Source organism: Triticum aestivum, chromosome 1B, assembly GCF_018294505.1.
Source record: "Triticum aestivum cultivar Chinese Spring chromosome 1B, IWGSC CS RefSeq v2.1, whole genome shotgun sequence".
NCBI lineage: Eukaryota > Viridiplantae > Streptophyta > Magnoliopsida > Poales > Poaceae > Triticum > Triticum aestivum.
Window position 1 is genome coordinate 272923789 of NC_057795.1, and position 21784 is coordinate 272945572.

Below are 21784 nucleotides of genomic sequence, written 5' to 3' on the forward strand. Positions count from 1 at the left end.
GGTTCGAAAGGCGGAGATGTATAAAAAAAATTATCTACACCATCGGTTGAAGGGTTTTGGGGCCTCAAAGTTAATTATTTTTGCATCTACATGAAGATGAGCCTCGGAGATGCAAAAGTTAATTATTTTTGCATCTACATGAAAATGCTCTGAGTCGATTTGGCTCCCTCCAGAGGGGGACACCGGCGAGTGAATAAACCTGTGTGCGTATATTTCGATGTAGGGGAGGAGACGAGCGAAAGATGATAAGGATGAGCCGATTTTCTTGCCACAGACAACGTTAACGACTGTCGTCACATTAGCCTGATGACGCCTAGCATCGGCCATATCAGAATCATCTGAGCCTGAGCTCAGAATCGAATATTTGAAGTAACCATGAAATATTTATTCTCTCATTTTTCTTTTTCATGACTTCAAACAAGTGACTATTTCATCAAAAGCTGTGTTTACTAACATTTCAAGTAACTAAAATTATCTAGCTCAATGGTAATATGTTAACCAAATTACCGGAAAGAAAATGATTCATACAGATGTTACAGAAAGCTACAAACTGTTCTCATAACAAAATAACATAAATCTGTTCCTTGGAATCAACACCAAAGCATGGTGACTCTGATTTCTTTCTGTTTTGCACAACCATCTTTTACAATCTTTCAGGTCAGCCTGCTACAAAAGGAGACACAACATTAGCAAGTAAAAATGCAACTGACTAGTACCATCATCAAGTTGATTGTAGCTGGCTAATAGCAAAGACACAGAGCATGAGGAAAAAGCAGATGTTCTTGGTACTCCCAGCCTCTTGGTACAAATAAGAGAGCAAAGCATGATAGGAAAACAAATTGGTTGTGGCACTGTGTTACAATGGAATACTATGTATACTCAGTCTAAATACAATGCCGACTTATCGCTAACAGGGTCTAAGCTGTACAAAATTCAGCCATTCAACAAATTTACTCCCTCGTAATAAAATATAGTGCATATCAACCAAGAATTGCTGCAAACAAGGACTAAACTTTTGACAAGATGATTCAAATCAGATCAGAAGATTCCTTAAACAGTACTTGAAATAATTTAGTATCATGTCATAGCTTATATAAGCCTATGTAAAACAATGTCTTAGATTAATCATGGAAATAACAAATAAGGCACAAGAAATGAAAACAATAATCCCAGCTTCCTAGGGGGTCAGATATGATGGTCCATATTGTATAAGTAGATCTATAAATTGATGTTGTATAAGTAGATCACTATCTCTCACATCTAACCTGAGTTCTTTACTGAAACTATATGGTACTGGATCAAATCTACGAGTAAAAGTTTTAACTAAACTCTACATCACATATCACAAGCAATACATGACTCCAGCTGAAATACAGATTGCCTAACTGCGGCTTTGTTTGGTCAGTCAGGATAATTACAAGCTGGAGGAACAGGAAGTGGTCAAACATGTACTGCTTGACCAAAAGCAAAAGAAAGCAAGTGCCAATGTTCCAAAAGGCAAGGCAAAGCTAATTAAATTTTGTGAAGAAATATCCACTTGGACCATAGTATATGCATATTTGATTCAGGTATGGCTGAAGGCTCGGGCGGTAGGCTAACGGCTGACCTGCTGAACAGAGCGGACCGGGGTGAGGCCGCTGAAGACCACGAGAACACATTTTGTTTTGTTTTCCAAGGAGAGGAAAGGAAAGGGGAATAGAAAACAGAATAAGCAAGGAAATAACATGTCACATAAATTCTGAAAAAATCAAAAAAGAACTAAAATTAATGATAAGTATTCCTAGTAAGCAATCATTATATTTAGTTGGGAGAAGCGGATGAATCTGGGGATTAATGCCACTTCATCCAAATAAACATGGTAGTCCTAATTCACTACAGCAGCTTTCACATAGACAAAACTAGAATTACAATGTACAATTTGTACTGTTGCACAAACAGCAATGGGAACCCAAATTGCTTAAAATAAGTCGTGCATAATTTATTGCACTGATACATACTTCGAAGGAGGGAGGGATGGTATACAGTAAGATCAGAAAGGCAAAAAATGCTTTACCATGTGCGTATTCACTGGGTCATGTATTACCTGATAACAAAGAATTACGTGTCATCTTTTGGGTCTGTATCTGCACCCAGCTTAGAAAGAGCATCCGTATTACGTGCAATGGTCTGAACAAGCTTTGCTCCCCCATCAGGAAGTAGCCTTCCTCCCTTGCTAATCTGCACATATTTGTTTTGTAAGACAAGGATATACTCCATATATTATTAGCCATAACAAATAAAACTATTGTACTTGCCTGGGCTAACAAACTTTTATAGTTTCTAATTTCAGCTTCATGAAATGCAATTTTATTTTGTCGTGCCATTCTTAAGTTTTCTTTCTCATCCAAGTGCCAGTTTGTTTCAATTGAGCCGCCTGAATCATCGCTGCAAAAAAAAAAAAAGTGGCGTCACAAACACGAGTTATGGTAACAACAACAAAAGAGTTAGCTAAGGGGCGCGGAGTTTCTGAACTCGAGCACACATGCGCCCTTTATCTATGCCGATGAAAAATGTGTCGAGATCTGTTCCATTTCATTTTATGGGATCGAGGCGGTGGGTTAATATCCCAATGACCGAAATACGTATGGACAACTGCTGTGTACTGACCCCACATAGGAACAGAAGCGCTTACGCTATGATCTATTTTCTGGTGAGCCATGGCTCATGACATTAAGGTTCATGATGATCCGTGGAACAGGAAAAGCTTCTTTAATGTGTGGGACCGAACAGCGAGTATGATGAGGTGCCGTTCGTCCCAGGGGCTCCTAGATAGTTCCACTCAGGGAGAGGAGAGCTTGCTGTGAGCCATTCGGTGGTTGGGGAGGACACCATTGACAGCATGTAGTTCTTACTGCAACCGGTAAACAGGCTAGTGATGATTTCTCGATTTCGTTCATTCAAGCATTCATGGATTTGAGGTCGATTTGAAAGCTCTGTTTCTATGGTACTCAGGTTCCCAGTCCTTGAGGGCATGGACGACAATGAGCGACCAATGGATCTGGCGGAACACGCTTTGTCGGTATACGGAGTGTTGGCGGAGACAGCGGTTGTGGCGGCAGAGAGCTGAGACGCACAGATCTAAGACAAGGCGGACGTGCTGATTAGAGACAGGGAGGACTGGCCCGCTTGCCGTATCTCAGCAGTCAACGAGAAAGATGAACTCTGGAAGAACCTGAATGGAGTAAGACGACTATACAGACCCCAATTTTATGATAGTGTTGAGGTTTGAATAATGTAACTGACATACCTCATTAACCTGAAATCCTAACAAATATGTTTCTCCACAGTTAATTTTGGATCTTATGTACATTGTATTCTGTCGTCCGTCATGGTTAATGTCCTCATAGACGAAAAAAATTGGCAGATGAAAAGATTCAAGCTTGATTTTGGTTCAGGCGTAGAAGCTATTTGGTCCATTAGTCAGTATGACTAACAGTGCAAGCAAAGAGTATTCATGCTGCATAAGAAAATGCAGGACTTAGTGATTAGTTGATCAATCTGACTTCTGGCAATCATGAACACTTACACCTATTTCCAGTTTCGCTATGTCTAAGCAGTACATGATTTCTGTGTAGAGTAAGGATTGGCTCAGCGGCACCAATTTCAGAACATTATGCCCAACAGAGAGGAACTGCATTGGAGAAAGCAAAAAAGTTTCGCCAATAATGCAAGTGATAATGTCATTGTACCAACTCTGGGTACTAGCTTTGATTCGTTAACTGAGGCCTATGATTTTAAAACGTGTACTTGTGGGAAAGGTTTTGGTACCAGGTATGAGAAGAGATGATAAAATGTGTGCAGGGAATAGTCTGTGGATGAACAGTAAGTGTGATAGGGAAATTACTAGTTTTGGAATATGGTGTTGTTAGAAGAACCTGCTAATTGTTTATTTATTTTTTATTGTTGTATCCAGCGGAAGCCGGGTTAGAGAACGCATTGTTCGCGTTGTTGTGAGTGCCCAGCTCTGATTAGGTTGCTTAGATCAGAGGACTTACATAACAAACCACAGAGAGAAACACAATCATTAATTGTCGTAAGCTCATTGATGTGGCCTTGGAGAAACACAAAGTCCCAACAAAGTACATTACCCTCATCAAGGACATGTATGATAATGTTGTGACAAGTGTTTGAACAAGTGATGGCAACAACGATGACTTCCCGATTAAAATAGGACTGCACCAAGGGTCAGCTTTGAGCCCTTATCTTTTTGCTTTGGTGATGGATGAGGTCACAAGGAGATATCCCATGGTGTATGCTCTTTGCGGATGATGTGGTGCTAGTCGATGATAGTCGGATAGGGGTTCTTAAAAGGAAGTTAGAGCTACGGAGACAAACCTTGGAATCTAAAGGTTTTAGGCTTAGTAGAACTAAAACTGAGTACATGAGGTGCAGTTCCAGTACTACTAGGCACGAAGTGGAGGTTAGCTTGATGGGCAAGTGGTACCTCAGAAGGAAACCTTTCGATATTTGGGGTCAATGCTGCATAAGGATGGTGATATCGACGAAGATGTGAGCCATCGAATCAAAGCCGGATGGATGAAGTGGCGGCAAGCTTCTGGCATTCTCTATAACAAGAGAGTGCCACAAAAACTAAAAGGCAGGTTGTATACTACGGCGATTCGACCTGCAATGTTGTATGGTCCTGAGTGTTGGCCGACTAAAAGGTGACATGTTCAACAATTAGGTGTGGCGAAGATGCGCATGTTGAGATGGATGTGGCCACACAAGAAAGGGTGGAGTCCGGAATGATGATATATGTATAGAGTTGGGGTAGCACCGATTCAAGAGAAGCTTGTCCAACATCTGGTTTGGGCATATTCAGCGCAAGCCTCCAGAAGCTCCAGTGCATAGCGGACAGCTAAAGCGTGTTGATAATGTCAAGAGAGGTCAGGGTAGACAAAACTTGACATGAGAGGAGACTGTAAAGAGAGAACTGAAGGACTGGAACATCACCAGTTCGACTATATGCTCTACTGGGAACCTTTTATTCTCTGTTTAGACTGTACTTTGTACGTTTGCATTCTTGGTAAAGAACTAAATGATGTTTTGTGGCTACACACTCTTTTATGGCCTTTTCCAGAAGAAGGTTATATTAATGGGTCTTTTACATTTGTGTCCCTCACTGGAACCCACTACTCAGATTTGCCCCTAATTTCGAAGCATGCTCAAATTTGCCACTCTGCCGTCAATTGCACTTACAAAAATGCCCTTCCGTGCTGTTACCGTCCAGTTAAAGGGCGTTGACCGTTATCTGGACGTTTGTTGGACATTTTGCCCCTGACTATATGTGTCACGGGTGGGACCCACTGAAAAAAAAACATATCCAGGCTCTCACTCACTTACATGTGGGTCCGCTGCAGAAAAAAACCTCTCTCACTTACACGTGGGGCCCCACATGTACATGTCAAGTTATTTTTCTTAATTGATTTAGCAGTTTTGCTAATTGATAGGGCCCACGATTAGTCTCAATAACTAGCATAATATTTAACACTAGGTGGGATTAGTGCAACTAATGGGCCCCACATGTCATAGGAAGCCATTAATCCAAATCTAACCACCTGCGAGCATACGCCATGAACGAGGGCAGGGGAGCTCTGTTCCGGCGACCAAATGACCGATGGAATGGTCCTACGTGCTCCTGGGCTTGCTCCGCGTTGAATGGAAGTGGTAGGGTGAGCGGGGACGGCCGGAGTGTCGGGCACGACCGAGGCTAGTGGCGACAGCGGTTGAAGCTAGGTGGCAGGGGGGCTAGAAAGCAGGGGGGACAGGGGATAGAGGTGTATTGGCATCAGCATCTCATTGCGAGCATGCCATAGTGGTCGAAGGGTCTGGGGAGGGCAGACGGCGAGCACATGTACCTCGCCTACGGCCACCGGGGCGAGGCGTCGTGGGGTGGGGCTAGACAAAGAAGGGCTCATCGCTGAAGTGTAAAAGACTCCGCAACATCAGATGTATCAACAGGATGGTAAGGGATCGCCGGTGGACCTCATACAATGGCGAATCAAAGACGGCGGACGGTGGGCAGATGCGGCGGAGATGGCATTGGTCGCGGAGTAGAAAGGCACCCGAGGTCACGATCTCCGGTGTGAGGACGCTCTGTTTCATGGCGGGACATGCAGACATGGAAATGCGGCTTCTCATTGCCGTTGGCCACATGAACGGCGGCGCTCGGGTGAGCGGGCGGGCAACACACCCTCGGTCTCTAAAGAGGAAGAAGCCAACCAGCCAGTGGGCTGGGCTGGCTGGGTCGTCCTGGGCCAAAAGGTGAGGGCGCCCTTTCTCTTTTCTTTTTCTTTTTCCGTTTTATTTTTTCCATGGGAAAAATGTCCAACAAACGTCCAGATAGCGGTCAACGCCCTTTGATTGGACAGTAATGGCACGGAAGGGCATTTTTATAAGTGCCACTGGCGGCAGAGGGGCAAATTTGAGCATGCTTCGAAATTAGGGGCAAATCTGAGTAGTGGGTTCGAGTTAGGGACACAAATGTAAAAGGTCCTATATTAATTGGTTGGTGAGCTGATCTATCTGTGATTTGTACCTCGGTTCACAGATTATCTCATATATGAAACCATGAATCAGGGATCATTGGGTTATCTAAGCGGATATAACTCCGGAACGACAAGTGGTTCAGCGGTATAACTCCGGAATGACAAGTGATTCAGGTCTGTGGCCATGACGATCCAATACTTCAGGTGACATTGCAAGCTAGGTTATCCCCATCAGGCTTGTCAAGACCCTAATTACTATTTGCTGCTCTGTTTGGTATGGAGGTCCCCCAATGTTCCATGAAATGACTTGCCTGGCTGATGCATCCATGTTTAATGTGTTTTATGAGGTTCGTTGTGAGACAAAGTTTGAGGTTGATCTGATGTGTAGCTATTTAGTGTGAGTACATTCATAGATTTGGGTCCTATTTTGGGTGCTTTTTGGGTGTGGCTTTTTGTAGACAGGATCATATGATCATGCCGTGAGTGCCTATGGGGAACTACCAATAAGAGCCTTTAAAAAAACATTTTAATGGCTAATACTTTTCTTCTTAAAGTGTGTTCATTGTCCAAGAGGAGTGGATATCATCAAACAATTCTTACCCTCTCTGCAACATAAATAAGATCATCAACTCAGTTTTAGCCCATTAGAAGTTTCTCAAAGAAGTCAAACTCTATCAACATGCTGGTTCTTCCTGGTGCATGTCTATTCAAAAGTGTCACGACAATTGCCAAAAAATGCAATGGAATGGGCATTTGCCTATATGGCACCGCACAAGAACACCTTGGGTGCCCCCCCCCCATCCCCTAGTCTGTCATTAAGAGAACCGTGGACGAGTGGTTGTTCCGATAAGAAGAAATTAAGTTTACTGTAGAAGGAAAGGTGGTAGGGTCGAAATAAATAGTCTACGTTGACACATGGATTCTGAGACCAGCTAGATTGACACATGGCAAGCTTTAGCAACACCTCAGTGAGGATCAGTTTATGGAGGCGATAATTAGCTGCATTATTCTATACCAGCAAAACTCTTGATGCAGGAGGTTGTTATAAAAAACACTGATCGAGGAGGTGGCCTCGCCAATGGCTTCCATGAACCAGGGAGGCTTGGCATTAATCCGACGGCCCAGAACAGAGGAGGAAGCAGGCCAAAACGTCAGAAGATAATTGGACCGGAGGGTAATATCACGATGCAGGCTGCATTAACTGACTGCATAGAGTGGGCCATATAGACTGAGTAGGCCTTAATACTCGAAAATATACACTAAGAAATAAGAGGGGCAGAGGGAATCTAGAAGAGAACAGACACCTGAGATAACAGGAGCAGCTGTGCTCGCGACCAGATAGGCATTTTCGTTAGCTAAGAGCCTATTCCCTCCGTTCCAAATTACTCGTCGTGGTTTTAGTTAATTTGAACTAAAACCACGACGAGTAATTTGGAACGGAGGGAGTACTAAACAGGAGAATCATACCTCTTAATAGGCTTTCTACTTGGCGCTCCTTGAAACAATGCACCGTGAATGGACACACCCACAATATCTCTGTTCTTGAGGAAATTTAGTTCGTTGCTCATCTCCTCAGACCTAATTAGAGGTTTTAATGCAGTTTCAGTGCAACACTAAATAAATAGCCATGAACAGTTTAACAACGGTTTTACTTACAAGGTTTGGGTGGGTTCCTTCTCTAACTCTTGTAGAGTTCTTGAACTTCCATACCCATTTGGAGGTGTTTTCAGAAGCTCATTCCTCTGTGAATAATTGAAGTGGTAAGGTACAGTAGTCTTTTTTTAAGCAACAGCTTGTATCCCTTACGAGGATAAGCTAGCTAAATCGCCAATAAAGTTATGTAGTTAAGTAGTTTTGTAGACCATGACCATCCGCAGCTAAATAAGCTGTAGTGGTTATATGAGAAACCAAAAGAGATGTGTATACCTTTTCGGTAATATATCTTTGAAAGTCCTTATTCTCAGTGGCAGACTTAAAAATGCCTAGTTTGAAAACCTGAAAAATTAAAATGATTTTAAATCTAGGAGAACACATAAGGAATATTTAAACACAAAAGTGTAAGAAGAACCTAAGAATTCTTATGCCATAAGTAATACCAACCTGTGCTTTATACACAATCTCTTCAATAGTTTCCGAGCTAATTAGTCTATAGATAATGCACTTTTTCTTCTGCCCCACACGATAAATGCGATCGGCACTTTGGTCATCAACACTGTAAAGATTGTAATAATTATTATCAGATTTATTTTCTTCCCTCAAAAACCATAAACAAAGATCAAAAAATATTTTTCTAGACATGGTTCACTATTTAGAGGCAGTAGTCATACACTGTTACAGTCAAACTTAACAGAATAAATAAAGCATTCCATGCTGCAAGAAATAATATACCATGGATTCCAGAATGGCTCCACAATGATTGCTCTTGAAGCAATATGAAGATCTAATCCAGTACCACCGGAGAAGGAGGAAATTAAGAAAATAGGCGCTCCGTCAGCTTTTTTGAACGCCTGAACAGTTTGAGAGTAGGAATAAGCACTTTCAATAAGGTACTAAGAAGAGAACTTTAAAAAGGTACCTCGATCCTCTTAGCTCGTTGTTTGTCACTCAAACTTCCATCTATTCGATCATGTACATATCCCTTTTTAACTATCACTTCCTACAGGATAAGAATTAAATGTGTGTACCCATAAAGTAGGGTTGGCACTTAATACCTCAATGGCATCCAGCATTTCGCAAGTTCGAGAGAATATCAACACTCGAAGCTTTTGCTCATTAAACCTTTCCTGTAAGGCATTAAAAAAATTTACTGCACTGTTTCTTTTTTGTACTGGTAGCTAATGGATATATTAATAAATTACTCCCTTTGTTCACAAATATAAAATGTTTTGGATATTTCAATATGGACTACATAAAGACTGAAATGAGTGAACAAATACACTAAAGTGTGTCTATATACATCCAATTCACAAAAAAGTTAGAACGTCTTATATATGTAAACAGAGGGAGTAGACTTACCAGCAACCTCACTATGATATCAAGTTTTGAAGAGTGATGTTCTTCAGAAAAATGTCTATCATCTGTAGATGTTCTGCTTCTTAATTTTTTTACCATGCATTTTAGAACAAATCTCTGCGTACCATCTAGGTCTTCTTGACTTATCTTGTCCAATTTAGTAGGATGGTTGCAAATTTTTTGCATTAGCTGTTTAGAAAGACAAAAGTAACAGATGTTAAATTTATTATATTAGTTATGTTCGGAAATACTATCACAATAATTCATGAACATTGAATAAGCATTTGAATCGAACATAAATACAGCAGACTATCACAAGCAACGGCCATTATGTGTATCGTAAGTAGTTACAGAATATTTAATGATTATGTTGTATACCGTTGAAGCTACTATCATTTCTCCTGGGTTGTTTTTTCGAACAATACCACCACTCAGAAGCTCTCTGTATAACTTCTCCTGCATCAAAATAAAATGTTAATAAGGAAAATCTTACATGTTCTAAGTCACTCTGTATCCATATGATAAAATAGTACCTGATAAGGCGACAATCTAAGCCAAACGACAAACTCAACCTTTTCAGGTAAATTTAATCTTTTTTTCTCAGGCGTATCTGTAGATGATAGCACATTTTTCAATCTTCTCAAGAAGCAAGGACTGAGCAGACCTTGCAGTTTCTGTGAAATTGAAATTGTCAACAAAGATCACACATAAGATGCTAAAATTAGAAACATATGACTAAATCGCATATCCACGGGAACATTCAATGAAAGTAAAACCAAAGTATAGAGAAATTAGAAGTTTGCACTTTGCAAAAATAACAAATAAACTTCAAGAGGAGTACCTGCGAAGCCTTGAAAGACTCATTCAGCTGCTCTGAAGAAGACCCCTTGTAGTTTCCTTCGACAAGAGGAGCTAAATAGTTTTCATGAAAGTCCTTCACAGAACTGAATATTCCTGGGCAGCAGAAGTTAAGAATTGCGCGTAACTCCTGCATTTTCCAAGAAAAAATGATTTAGAAAGAGGAAAGAAAATATGTGATATTATCATACAAACATGGTTATTAAGCCTTTAAAATCAAAGTTTTTTGTGGTTGTTGTTTAGAGATAGCATTCTTACCAAGAACAATTTGTTAGAGAGGTTGGTCTGGCAGTAAGAAATGTAGGTTCTGTAATGCTAATGAAAATATTTATCATTTATTTATACACTGCTCTAGCTAGATATGTTTGGGGTGTTGTAAACTGTGCTTTTGGTCTTAAGACGGACTTTACTTCGGTACAGGAGCAATGACGTATAGGTGGATTATGAGGGTCCCTGTGAACCCCCACCGACAGCCCTGGAAGACTCCATCCTTATTTTGAGAGATGATAGCCACTGCTCCTTTGACCTGCACCTTCGCATCATCAACATTGAACTTCATATAGTCATGTGGCGGTGGAATCCACTGGGGTGGTCGTTCCATAGAAGAAGCTGCCCAGCCCCGCCTCGGCGGTTGAGCCAATTCTAGTCCCGCTCGTAAGGTTTGCACAAAACCAAAATAGTGAGCGAGCTCTGAAAGATCTCCTCGTGGATTGCTTTTCTACACACCCCAAATAACCTAGAGCACCAATAGTGAACTAGCGGGTGAAAGGCGTGGAGTTTGGCATGCCAGTGCCTGTTGCTAGTTTTTTGTCTTACTCCCTCCATTCCACAATGTAGTGCCTATAGATATTTGTGCAAGTCAAACTTTGCTAACTTTGACCAAGTGTATAGAGAAAACTGTCTACATCTACAATATCAAACATGTACATTCTGGAAATATAACTCACGATGTATCCAATGATGTGCATATGGTATTCTAGATGTACCTACTTTTCTCTATAGATATGGCCAAAGTTTGTAATGTTTGACTTTTGCAAAAATCTATAGGCACTATATTATGGAACGGAGGGAGTATATAGTTTGGTAGGGGCAGTGTTGTAAACAGGTGAATGGGAATGCATTGTGTGTTCGCAAGTAGATTCTACAATCCTTCCGGCCTATTAATAAAAAAAGTCGGCAACTCAACTACCGCAACAAAGCAAGGTTACCAGCTCTAATAACAGAAGCACTAGCTTGCAGTAGGCTTAGTGGCTGTGGTGTGGACAATATGGAAGGCTAGGAATAAAGCTTGCTTTGATAAATGTTCCCCTAGGATCCTACTAGTGTTATCGTGCAAACTTCTCACTGGATGACACTTTGGCCTGGGGTACAGAGGCAAGGATTACGAGGAATACAAGTCAAAGGCACAGAATTGTTGCTACAGGCGGCAGCTGAGGCTTTTAGCAGAAATAAAGGAAGGCACCTGCAGTCCTGGGGCTGGTATGGTGAGGTGAGGAAATGATGTGCTCGGATGCTGGAAAAGAGGGGAACGATGTGTATGCTGGCTTATTGTCATGCTCTGCTGAAGTTAGGGTTTTGTTGTTTGTTTACTTTCTCATGTTGAGTGCAAATAAGGTGCCTTCCTAGTTAAATCATGTACTGTGATGTGTGGAGAGGGGTTTTGTTGCAAGCAGAGGATGGTCCATAACTATTTGTAATTTTGTATTATTCACCCTTAAGTAGGAAAAAAAATTACAAAGATGGTGAGAGCAAACCTTCAACCCATTCGGTGATGGAGTTCCAGTAAGGAGTATTCTGTGGCTACAATGAAGCCTCTGCAAGTTACAGTATGACTTTAATGTCTCCTTTTTGCAAGTAACATGAGCCTCGTCAATGATCATATAGTCCCACGGCCCCTTCAGCACTGACCAATTATTAGTTGCTAGAGTGTGTGTAGTGATAAGAAGGCCCCCAGACTGCAATAAAAATATAAGTCATATATAACATTTTATTTATGTAAAAATCTACTGCTGCAGTCTCTAACTATGCTTCTATTAGACAAGTGGCCAGATAACCATACAAATATTAGATCTAGACTAATGGGATGTAACTGGCATACTCATGTCTTCCATGTACTTTGATTTAACCCCTAACTTCATAATGAAAAAGATCACGGTAGGGATTTTTCCCTACTGTAGTTGGTCAAAAAAAAAAACATACAAATATTCATGGCATTGAAATCCTTTTCATTAAGCAACTTTTTATAAATGTTTAGCCCTTGGTTTCAGGTAAAATTGTGCAACAACCATCAGAGAAAAAGGGTATGATCATTATGATAAAAAAAAAGGGGGGGCAGCCCCAGTGCATGTAGCTCCCGCTTGCGCAGGGTCTGGGGAAGGGTCCGACCACTATGATACACTAACAAAAATAAAAAACAATATTTATTATGCCCAGATTTCTCTCGAAGCAATAAAACACCTAAATTTGACGGTGGATCAGGGCGTACCTCACAAAACTTGGCAAGCTCCTCTTTCCTTGTTTGTTTATCCTTAAATCTGTAGAAGAAAAGCTAATCAGACATGAAATGCCGCAAAACAGATGGGACAGAAAAAACTTACATGTGTATGTAGTTCTCTAGGCCAAGATCAATCATTTCTTCAATCCATTGATGCACAATGGCTGCAGGAACAGCAATTAGTGCTGTTTTCATCAGCTTTGATTCAAGGAGACCTGCTAAAAATGCTAGTATCTATACCCAGAGAAAATATGTTAGGAAGTCGAATCATATGCCTAATCATGCAAAAAAAAATGTTTCAGAACCAGCACCTGTTTAGTCTTGCCGAGACCCATATCATCAGCTACTAACCCTCCCGTTCCACGGCAATGGATATTCCAAAGCCATTCCAGGCCCTCCACCTGATGCGGGAGCAGCTCTGTGAACACTTCATTGCGGAGTATAAAAGGTCTTGTCACGGTAGATCCTAAAGGCTTGAGCGTAAAATTTGACACTGCCTCCTCTCTGACCCTTCAAGGAAAAAGAGATAGAACGATCACATTTTTGAATATTTTGGTACGCAAATAAAAATTACTTGCAAATAGCAGGAGGTTTTTCGGAAACAACATTCAACTCTCTAATCTGTGCTGTCCAATAATTAGAGTTGTGTTTAGTAAGGTGAGTGGCTGGGCAGCTAGTGCTACAGCACAATGTCAACATATCATTTACGCTCGCTCAACTACCACCTTTCTAGTATCAGCTTAATGTTTTAGCTTTTAAAGTTGAGTGCGCTAACAGATTATGCTTAATACCTACAGAGAATAAAAGAACCAGGAGAAAACCAAGTTGGGTGCATGTTACAAAAAAACAAACAGAAAATCTAATTAGTGTATGCAAGCACCACTGTCTTGCGGTGCCTCCAGTGCGTCGGCTCTGCAGTTAATGCGCTTGTCCTGCATTCACAAGATTCTATCCTGAGTTGCACCTTACGGCAATGGACCATGCCTACAATGCCACATCCTAGCTAGAAATAGAACTATAGAAGAAGCAGCCTGGGTGAAAATAAATGGGTCAAAGACATGGTTGTTGAGCTAGGATGAAAAAACTGTGACTAGTGCACACACTAATAGTTGCAACTACTCATGTAGCTCCGCCCCATTCGATCCTACATTAGCACTAACTGGATGCTATGGGATGTTCCATCGCTTTTTACAACACGTCTCTCTTGGTCATTTATATGTTAGGCTTTACAAAAAATGATGGATGAAGCTCAGATCGTAGAACACAGTAGAACCACTATAGATTTACCTATGCAAGTAGTATTTGAGTACAACTACAATAGTAACTCATGAGGATCAATGTGGATGAGGTTGTAGCAGATCTGTATGAACCGCACATTACGTGGATTGGATACTAAAGAAGAACTCATATGCAATGCCCAGCCCACTTAATAATAATCTCAACAAAAGGGGGTGCCGCGCCGTTGTGTTGTTGCTTCCAAAAACATATACAACTCTCACTACGCACCTGTTTCGTGACTTGGTATAAGACAAAGTAGCATGAGTTGGAGGAGCAGTAGGGCCCCGGCTGATCCGCCGCGCGTCCGCCATAAATCCCGTAGGCTGTGGCCTCTCAGCCACCTGCTCCTTGGCAGGTTGCTTGCCTTTGTCCATGAAAGGAAGTGCTGCGCGGCCGCTCGAGAAGCTGCATGTGGAAAATAGAGGAAATAAAATGATGAATGAAGCTCGGACCCTAGAACCACAGATATAGATATACACAATCACTGTAACCTCACTCGTGAAGGATCACGAGGATGAGGTTGTAGCAGATCTTTGTGAACTGCGTATATACGTTGATTGGATACTAAACAGAGCTCATATACGGGCAGTGTGGCCATGGTAATTAGCGGAGGCATTGTTCGCAAAAACAGGAGTACGCAACTCCCAGAACGCACCTGCTCGATGACTTAGTACGTGACGAGCTGGCGCAAGTTGGGGGAGCGGCGAGGGCCTGGCTGATCCGCCGCGTGTCCGCCACAAATCCTGGGTCCGGATCTCCCGCCATTGAGCTGCGGAGGAGATTGGTGGAGGGCGGCCGAGTCTTCCCGCCGCCGCGCGAGGAGGTGACAGCCGTACAATCGGACTCGTCTGTAACGGCCTGCTTGCCCTTGGGGGCCTGGGAGCCAAGGCGGCCGCGGCCGTGCGAAGGTGAAGTGCGAGTTTGGTCCAGGTCTCCCGCCATTGAGCTGCGGGGGAGATTGGTGGAGGGGGGTGGAATCTTCCCGCGGCCGCGCAAGAACGAGGTGACGACCGTACAATCGGGCTCGTCTGTAACGGCCTGGTTGCCCTTGGGGGCCTGGGAGTCAAGGCGGCCGCGGCCGCGGCCGCGGCCACGGCAGTGCGAAGGTGAAGTGCGAGCTTGGTCCGGGTCTCCCGCCATTGAAATGCGGAGGAGATTGGTGGAGGGGGGCGGAGTCTTCCCGCGGCCGCTGGCGTGAGCGGTACCCGAATGTCCGGCCATGGAGATGCGGAGGATGGGCAGGCGGATCCGTGCGGAAGGGGTGCGGGGCGGCGGGAGCGGCAGCGGGCGAGGACGGAGATGAGATGTGCGAGGAGGCTGCGGCGGCGAGAGAGAGGGAGGGGAGAGCCCTGTGGGCTGTAAGGCAGTTGGATATGGGCTGTGAGGGCCCTGGCGTTAGACTAATCTGCAGGTGGCACTAACCAGTTTTTCCCGCTGTTTCCTTGCTTGAAGCGAAACTTGGAAACAACCCTTCTCATAGCATCTTCAACTGGCGCGCCAAAAGACGCGCCAGCGCGGTAAAATTGTTTTTTAGCATGCGCCGTCTGGTTTCGCGTGCTCTAGCGGTGGCGGGAAACGATTGCGCGCGCGGGAAAAGGCGGCAGCTCGCGCGCTAGATTTAACGCGCCGCTTCGCGCGCGCCTATAAAATTGCAGCACCCTCTGCCGCTCTCTCTTGCTCACTGCTTTCTCTCCTCGCCGTCGACACGCCACCACCGCGCCACCATGCCGCCTCGCCGCCGGGAAGGTTTGGGCTACCGCGGCGTCCGCGTGCGCCCGTCCGGCACCTATTCCGCCTCGATTCAGTCGGGCTGCAGCGTGCGCCTCGGTGTCGGAACCTTCGACACTGCCCAAGATGGCGCCCGCGCGTACGACGTTGCGGCGTGGCGCCTCCGGCGGTCCCGTTGGGACATGAACTTCACCGACGTGTCGACGCGGGAGCGGGCACGGGAGTTGGCGCCTTTCCCGCGGCTTAACACTGACGAGGATCGTCGCAAACACCGGAGGCGGGAGCGCCGTCTTAGCCTGGCCGAGATGGACGAGGAAGCCATGGCGCTGTGGAGGCAACGCTTCCCACAAGACATCATCAGCGAAGAATAGTTCTTCGCCGAGAGGAGGGCGTAGAGGGAGGAGAGAAGGAATGAGCGAGCCGCCTATCACGAGGACAAGCGAACGCGGAAGGTGGTTGCTAAATACAACATGGCGCTAGGAGATGCGTCGTCCTGGGACTCCCGTGACGAGCGGTTCCTTGACGCCTATGCTCAGACGTCGGAGGAGGACATCACCGAGGCAGAGTCCGAGTCGGAGAACGAGTAGTAGTAGTTTTTAGTTTTATTTTATATCGTAGAAGCATGCTATGTGGACGTAGTAGAACTATATATCGTTGGAGAAGCCTAGATGTACGCATTTTGTATCGTAGAAGCAGGCTATGTGTCAAACTATCTTCATGTTTGTATGCTATGTATGCAATCGTCTCAAGAAAAAATAAAATATAGCGCGCCTGCTGGAGCGGCTCGGGCGCGCTTTATTTTGCGGCGACCGCTGAAGCCAGCGCAGCGTCGCGCGCAAAACCTGGATAACGCGGCGTGGTATTCTCATTTTAGCGCGCCGCGCGTTGCGCGCATGTTGAAGATGCTCTCAGATTTGAAGGGCAATTTTAGATGGGAGAGATGCATTATCAAAAGGCTTAATAAGAAGAATTGGTACAGGGAAAAACACTAGGATCTGGGAGCGGAATTGGTTGCCCCGATCAGGGTTGATGAAGCCGATTATAACCCTGGTGAATGATAAACCTCTGCTAGTCTCTGAACTAATAGATGCATCATCTGCTGTTTGGAGAGAAGAAAAGATTTGTGTTGTTCTTTTCCCGGCGGATGTAGAAATTATCTTGAGAATACCTTTATGTACAAGGAGAGTTGATGACTTTTGGGCATCGGGAGAAGATGAAAGAGGCGTTTTTTCTGTCAGTTCGGTCTACAGATTTTTGATGAAACTAAAACTTCAGAATGTGGATGTATTGGAGCAGGTTGGAGGCCAATCGGATGCCATGAGGGAAGCTTGAGACTGGTCGGCCCTATGGAATATTAAGGTACCATCAAAACTGAAGGTTTTTCTATGGAGATTATGTCATGAATCGCTACCAACAACGGACCTTTTGAATCATCGGCACATGTCCACTACACGGATTTGTGCTTTATGTGCATCTGAAGATAACTGGAAACATGCCCTAATAGATTGTGCTACCGCAAGAGCTGTTTGGTCGCTGACTTCGGAAGAAACAAACTTTTGGGCATGGGGAGAAGATGAAAGAGGCGTTTTTCATGTCAGTTCGGTCTACAGATTTTTGATGAAACTAAAACTTCAGAATGTGGATGTATTGGAGCAGGTTGGAGGCCAATCGGATGCCATGAGGGAAGCTTGAGACTGATCGGCCCTATGGAATATTAAGGTACCATCAAAACTGAAGATTTTTTTATGGAGATCATGTCATGAATCGCTACCAACAACGGACCTTTTGAATCATGGGCACATGTCCACTACACGGATTTGTGCTTTATGTGCATCTGAAGATAACTGGAAACATGCCCTAATAGGTTGTGCTATGGCAAGAGCTGTTTGGTCGCTGACTTCGGAAGAACCAATGGAATGTATGGTTGATAACCTGACGATGAACGCGAAGAACTGGTTGTTCCAGATGCATGACAAGCTGCCGCGTGAGTTCACCAACATAGTGGCCACGTTAGAGCAACTCTAGCAGATCCCACAAAACACCCGACCCGCAAAAATTCCGGCGAGTATGCGGGCTAGGCCCAATTTTCTGGCCAGACCAGAGCCTACATACTCTCCCGGCCTGCAAAAACTTTTACCGCAGCCCGCAAACCGCACGCACCGAGCAGTATAACTGCGGTCCCGCGACCCTTTTGCGGGTCCAAACTCTATCCTCCGCCGTCGCGGGCCACCCGATTCCCCTCCCCCCTCCGCAATTCCTCGCTGCAGGCGACCACCCGCCCCGCCTCCAGCCGCCATGTGGGGCCGAATGTGGAGCTCCGGACGCGGCTCCGGCAGCAGATCCGGCCGTGAGCGCGAGCGGCGCGTCCGGGGCGGACGGCGCGAGGAAGCGCGGCGCCCGGAGGTGGACCAACCGCGGGATGTCGCCGCCGCCGAGCTTCACCCGCCGCGAGACGGAGGAGTACGACGGCCGTAGCGCGTCTTTCTCCTCCACGAGATCTTCCTACGCCGGATCCTCCTCGTCCTACAGCGCGGGCTTCCTCCCCGTGAAGAGGGAGTGGTCGGACGAGAAGGAGGAGGAGGAGGAGGAGCCGCCGGCGCCGTTCGCCTTCGTCCCGGTGAAGGAGGAGCCCGCTCCGCTCGGTCGCCGCGGAGTCGTCGGGCCCGAGGACTACGTCGCGGACGTCGACGCCATCGTCGCCGCCATCACCGAGCGGAGCATGCGCGAGGAGGCGGAGCGCCTGCGCCACGCCGAGGAGCTCGAAGCCCTCCAGTGGCAGCAGGCGGTCGCCGCCAACGACAAGGCAGAGGAGTGGCGCCGCATCCGTGTGGAGTAGGCGGCGAAGTACATCGACCTTGGCAGCTCCGGCGAGGAGGATTGAGCGTCGCTCGGCCTCCACGGCATCGTCCATTTTGCCGCGACCTCACTGTCGTCAGATCCGACCTCCTCTGCTACTAGTTAACGTAGCATTTAGTATGATCTATGCTTAGTTTGCTGATCCAGTAGTGTGTATGAACTATGTAGTATGTGATGTGATGAACTATGTGTGTGCAATTTCTCCCGTGAAAGCGTTTTTTCAAATTATGCAGGTTTAGATGCGGTATCTGATCTGCGGCGCATGTTTTCAACCTGCAAACGAGATGTTCGTGAAACCGCAAACGAGTTTTGCGGGTTGAATTTTTGCGGGGTCTGCTATAGTTGCTCTTATGGGCGATATGGCGATTGAGAAGAAAGGCCATACATGAAGATATTTTTGAAACCCCATTTGCAATTAATTCCTTCATCAAGTCTTTTCTTCGGGACCTTGACATTATTGATAGCAGAGCTTCAGGTGTTAGCGGGAGAGTACCAACTAGGCAGCGAATATGGCAGCCCCCGCCTGATGGAGTTGTTAAACTAAACGTAGACGCTGCCGTTACTAATGACTAGTAAGCGTGCACGTGCAATACACGTTAATCTTAAGAATTTGCTTTCCTCATTCATTCTAATTAGGAGGCGTATATTTGAGCACAACAAACTAAATATCCTCTTAAATCTGACCAGAGGTCACGTGTTGATCAGTTGGCAGTTTCAGAAAATTCAGTACACAATGGGTAATTGACCGTACACAGAAAGTCTAGTCACATATCTCTGGTAATGCTACTCCTTTAATTCTTGTATTGAAACAAACTACCATATGTCGTGGGATAACCACCGTATGCACATCAATGTGACAATAGGCACCTTTCACCTCGCATGATTCATAGTTGGTTTGTGCCTCCTCTTATTCTCTGTAAGAAACAAACAAAACAATGCCATGTATAAAGCTACAATGACCCGCCAATGAAGTTGTGTGAACTAAAATTTTCCCAACTTGATTACAACTCAAAGCTAAAAATCTGCAGGTTACGAATGATCCTTATGGCATTGATGGCGGCACCTTGAAACTAATTATTTGAATTAGAACATGCATTTGGAAAAATAAATACTACATTGGAACATGCATTTGAAAAAAAAATGCACCTGAAAAAAGAAATACAACTATACTGGAAATGCACTTGGGAAATTCAGTGCTACTTGCTTGTAACATCAAGGGCTTAGTGTAGAAGATGTAAACTTCAAGAAGCAAGAACATGAGCAATACCGCGAGCCTGATCTCCCCGAGTTAGGGAAAACCACAGATGTGCACTTCTTCCTCGGTGCCTCATTGTCGCCAACCTCCTTTATATGGTTGCCCTGATACTTCAGCAAAGTCACTGCAATCTAAAGAATAAATCCCTTGCCGTTCACATAAAAATTCTCCTCATTATAAGCACTGAGTTTTCGACAGCGTCAAGAATAGAGCACACTCCAAGAGCTATTTTTTGTCATGAATAATCAATTGCATAGGCATTAACAAAACAGCTGCATGCAATCAGTGGCAGTACAAACAAAAAATAAGGTGAAAAATATGCACATTGTTTAGAAGAAGCAGACTGTTGACTGCCTTTCCCATAAATAAATGTTTTCTTTTCAGATAGCTTGCAAATCAACAGAGAATATAAAGCTGCTACTGTGTTAGAAACTGTGAGAACTCTAGGATATAAATAGGAACTTGGTTCAAGTTCACAAATAAATATAGGTTGCCCTTGCCTTTGTCCCGAAAAAAATTCCCTGAAACATGAATAGAAGAACATCATGCACCATTTGTGAAGAGCACTTACTTGAACATATGTTGATTTCTGAAGATGCTAATGTGCAACCTATATGGGACGTCGGCGTTTCGGAGGCAAGGGAAGCAATAACATCACCAAGTGCAGACAGTGACTTGTCGATGAACTTTTGCCTCCTTAGACCTCTTTCCTTCCACTTCAGTTTTGGCCAAGCGCTCACTTCCAGCATGGTCAACCAACCACATGTGAGTTCTAGTCCTTTGCCTAGTAACCAAACTGCACACTCATGACGGTGATCCTAACCAAGATGTAAGTAAAACAGAAGGTCAGATATCATTATCCCGTTGCTAAAATATTCTCATTACTATGTCGAGTACGCTAAATTAAATCTATTTGCTATCGACCAATCATGAGCTGAAATAATTAGAATGGGTGTCATGCAAGTGCAGAAACGATACGTATGTGAGTGGCTACTGTGACGCCCCCGATTCAATCGTACACTAATCATGCACACAAACGTGTACGATCAAGATCGGGGACTCACGGGAAGATATCACAACATAACTCTAAAACATAAATAAGTCATACAAGCATCATAATACAAGCCAGGCCCCTCGAGGGCTCGAATACAAGTGCTCGATCATAGACGAGTCAGCGGAAGCAACAATATCTGAGTACAAACATAAGTAAACAAGTTTGCCTTAAGAAGGCTAGCACAAACTGGGATACAGATCGAAAGAGGCGCAGGCCTCCTGCTTGGGATCCTCCTAAACTACTCCTGGTCGTCGTCAGCGGGCTACACATAGTAGTAGGCACCTCCGATGTAGTAAGAGTCATCGTCGATGGTGGCGTCTGGCTCCTGGGCTCCAGCATCTGGTTGCGGCAACCAGGTAGAAGGGAAAGGGGGAAAGGGGGAGAAAAGCAACCGTGAGTACTCATCCAAAGTACTCGCAAGCAAGGAGCTACACTGCATATGCATGGGTATATGTGTAAAAGGCCATATCAGTGGACTGAACTGCAAAATGCCAGAATAAGAGGGGGATAACTAATCCTGTCGAAGACTACGCTTCTGGCAGCCTCCGTCTTGCAGCATGTAGAAGAGAGTAGACTGAAGTCCTCCAAGTAGCATCGCATAGCATAATCCTACCCGGCGATCCTCCCCTCGTCGCCCTATGGAAAAGCGATCACCGGGTTGTCAGTGGAACTTGTCTGGGTGTGTTTTATTAAGTATCCGGTTCTAGTTGTCATAAGGTCAA

General features: G+C 44.6%; 1 protein-coding gene across 3 annotated transcripts; it reads right to left on the minus strand.

Annotated features, from left to right (window-relative positions):
- Positions 1–328: 328 nt before the first annotated feature.
- On the minus strand, positions 329–15557 carry LOC123119193 (SNF2 domain-containing protein ENL1). 3 transcript variants are annotated; one of them, XM_044538916.1, is made up of 19 exons: positions 14825–15557; positions 14398–14574; positions 13203–13395; positions 12995–13125; positions 12883–12931; positions 12152–12352; positions 10381–10527; positions 10073–10213; positions 9918–9995; positions 9543–9728; positions 9239–9310; positions 8916–9034; positions 8628–8739; positions 8454–8522; positions 8184–8269; positions 7995–8105; positions 2295–2424; positions 2084–2217; positions 329–666 (listed from the first exon to the last, which is right to left on the minus strand). In XM_044538916.1, the coding sequence occupies exons 1-18, from the start codon at positions 15388–15390 to the stop codon at positions 2098–2100; spliced, it is 2688 nt and encodes an 895-aa protein (XP_044394851.1). In that variant the 5' UTR covers positions 15391–15557; the 3' UTR covers positions 329–666; positions 2084–2097. The 3 variants fall into 3 exon arrangements, with proteins under 3 accessions (XP_044394851.1, XP_044394844.1, XP_044394839.1); XM_044538909.1 differs by having other exon boundaries at positions 329–663; positions 13203–13401; positions 14825–15555; XM_044538904.1 differs by having other exon boundaries at positions 13203–13401; positions 14825–15555.
- Between the last annotated feature and the right edge of the window lie 6227 nt (positions 15558–21784).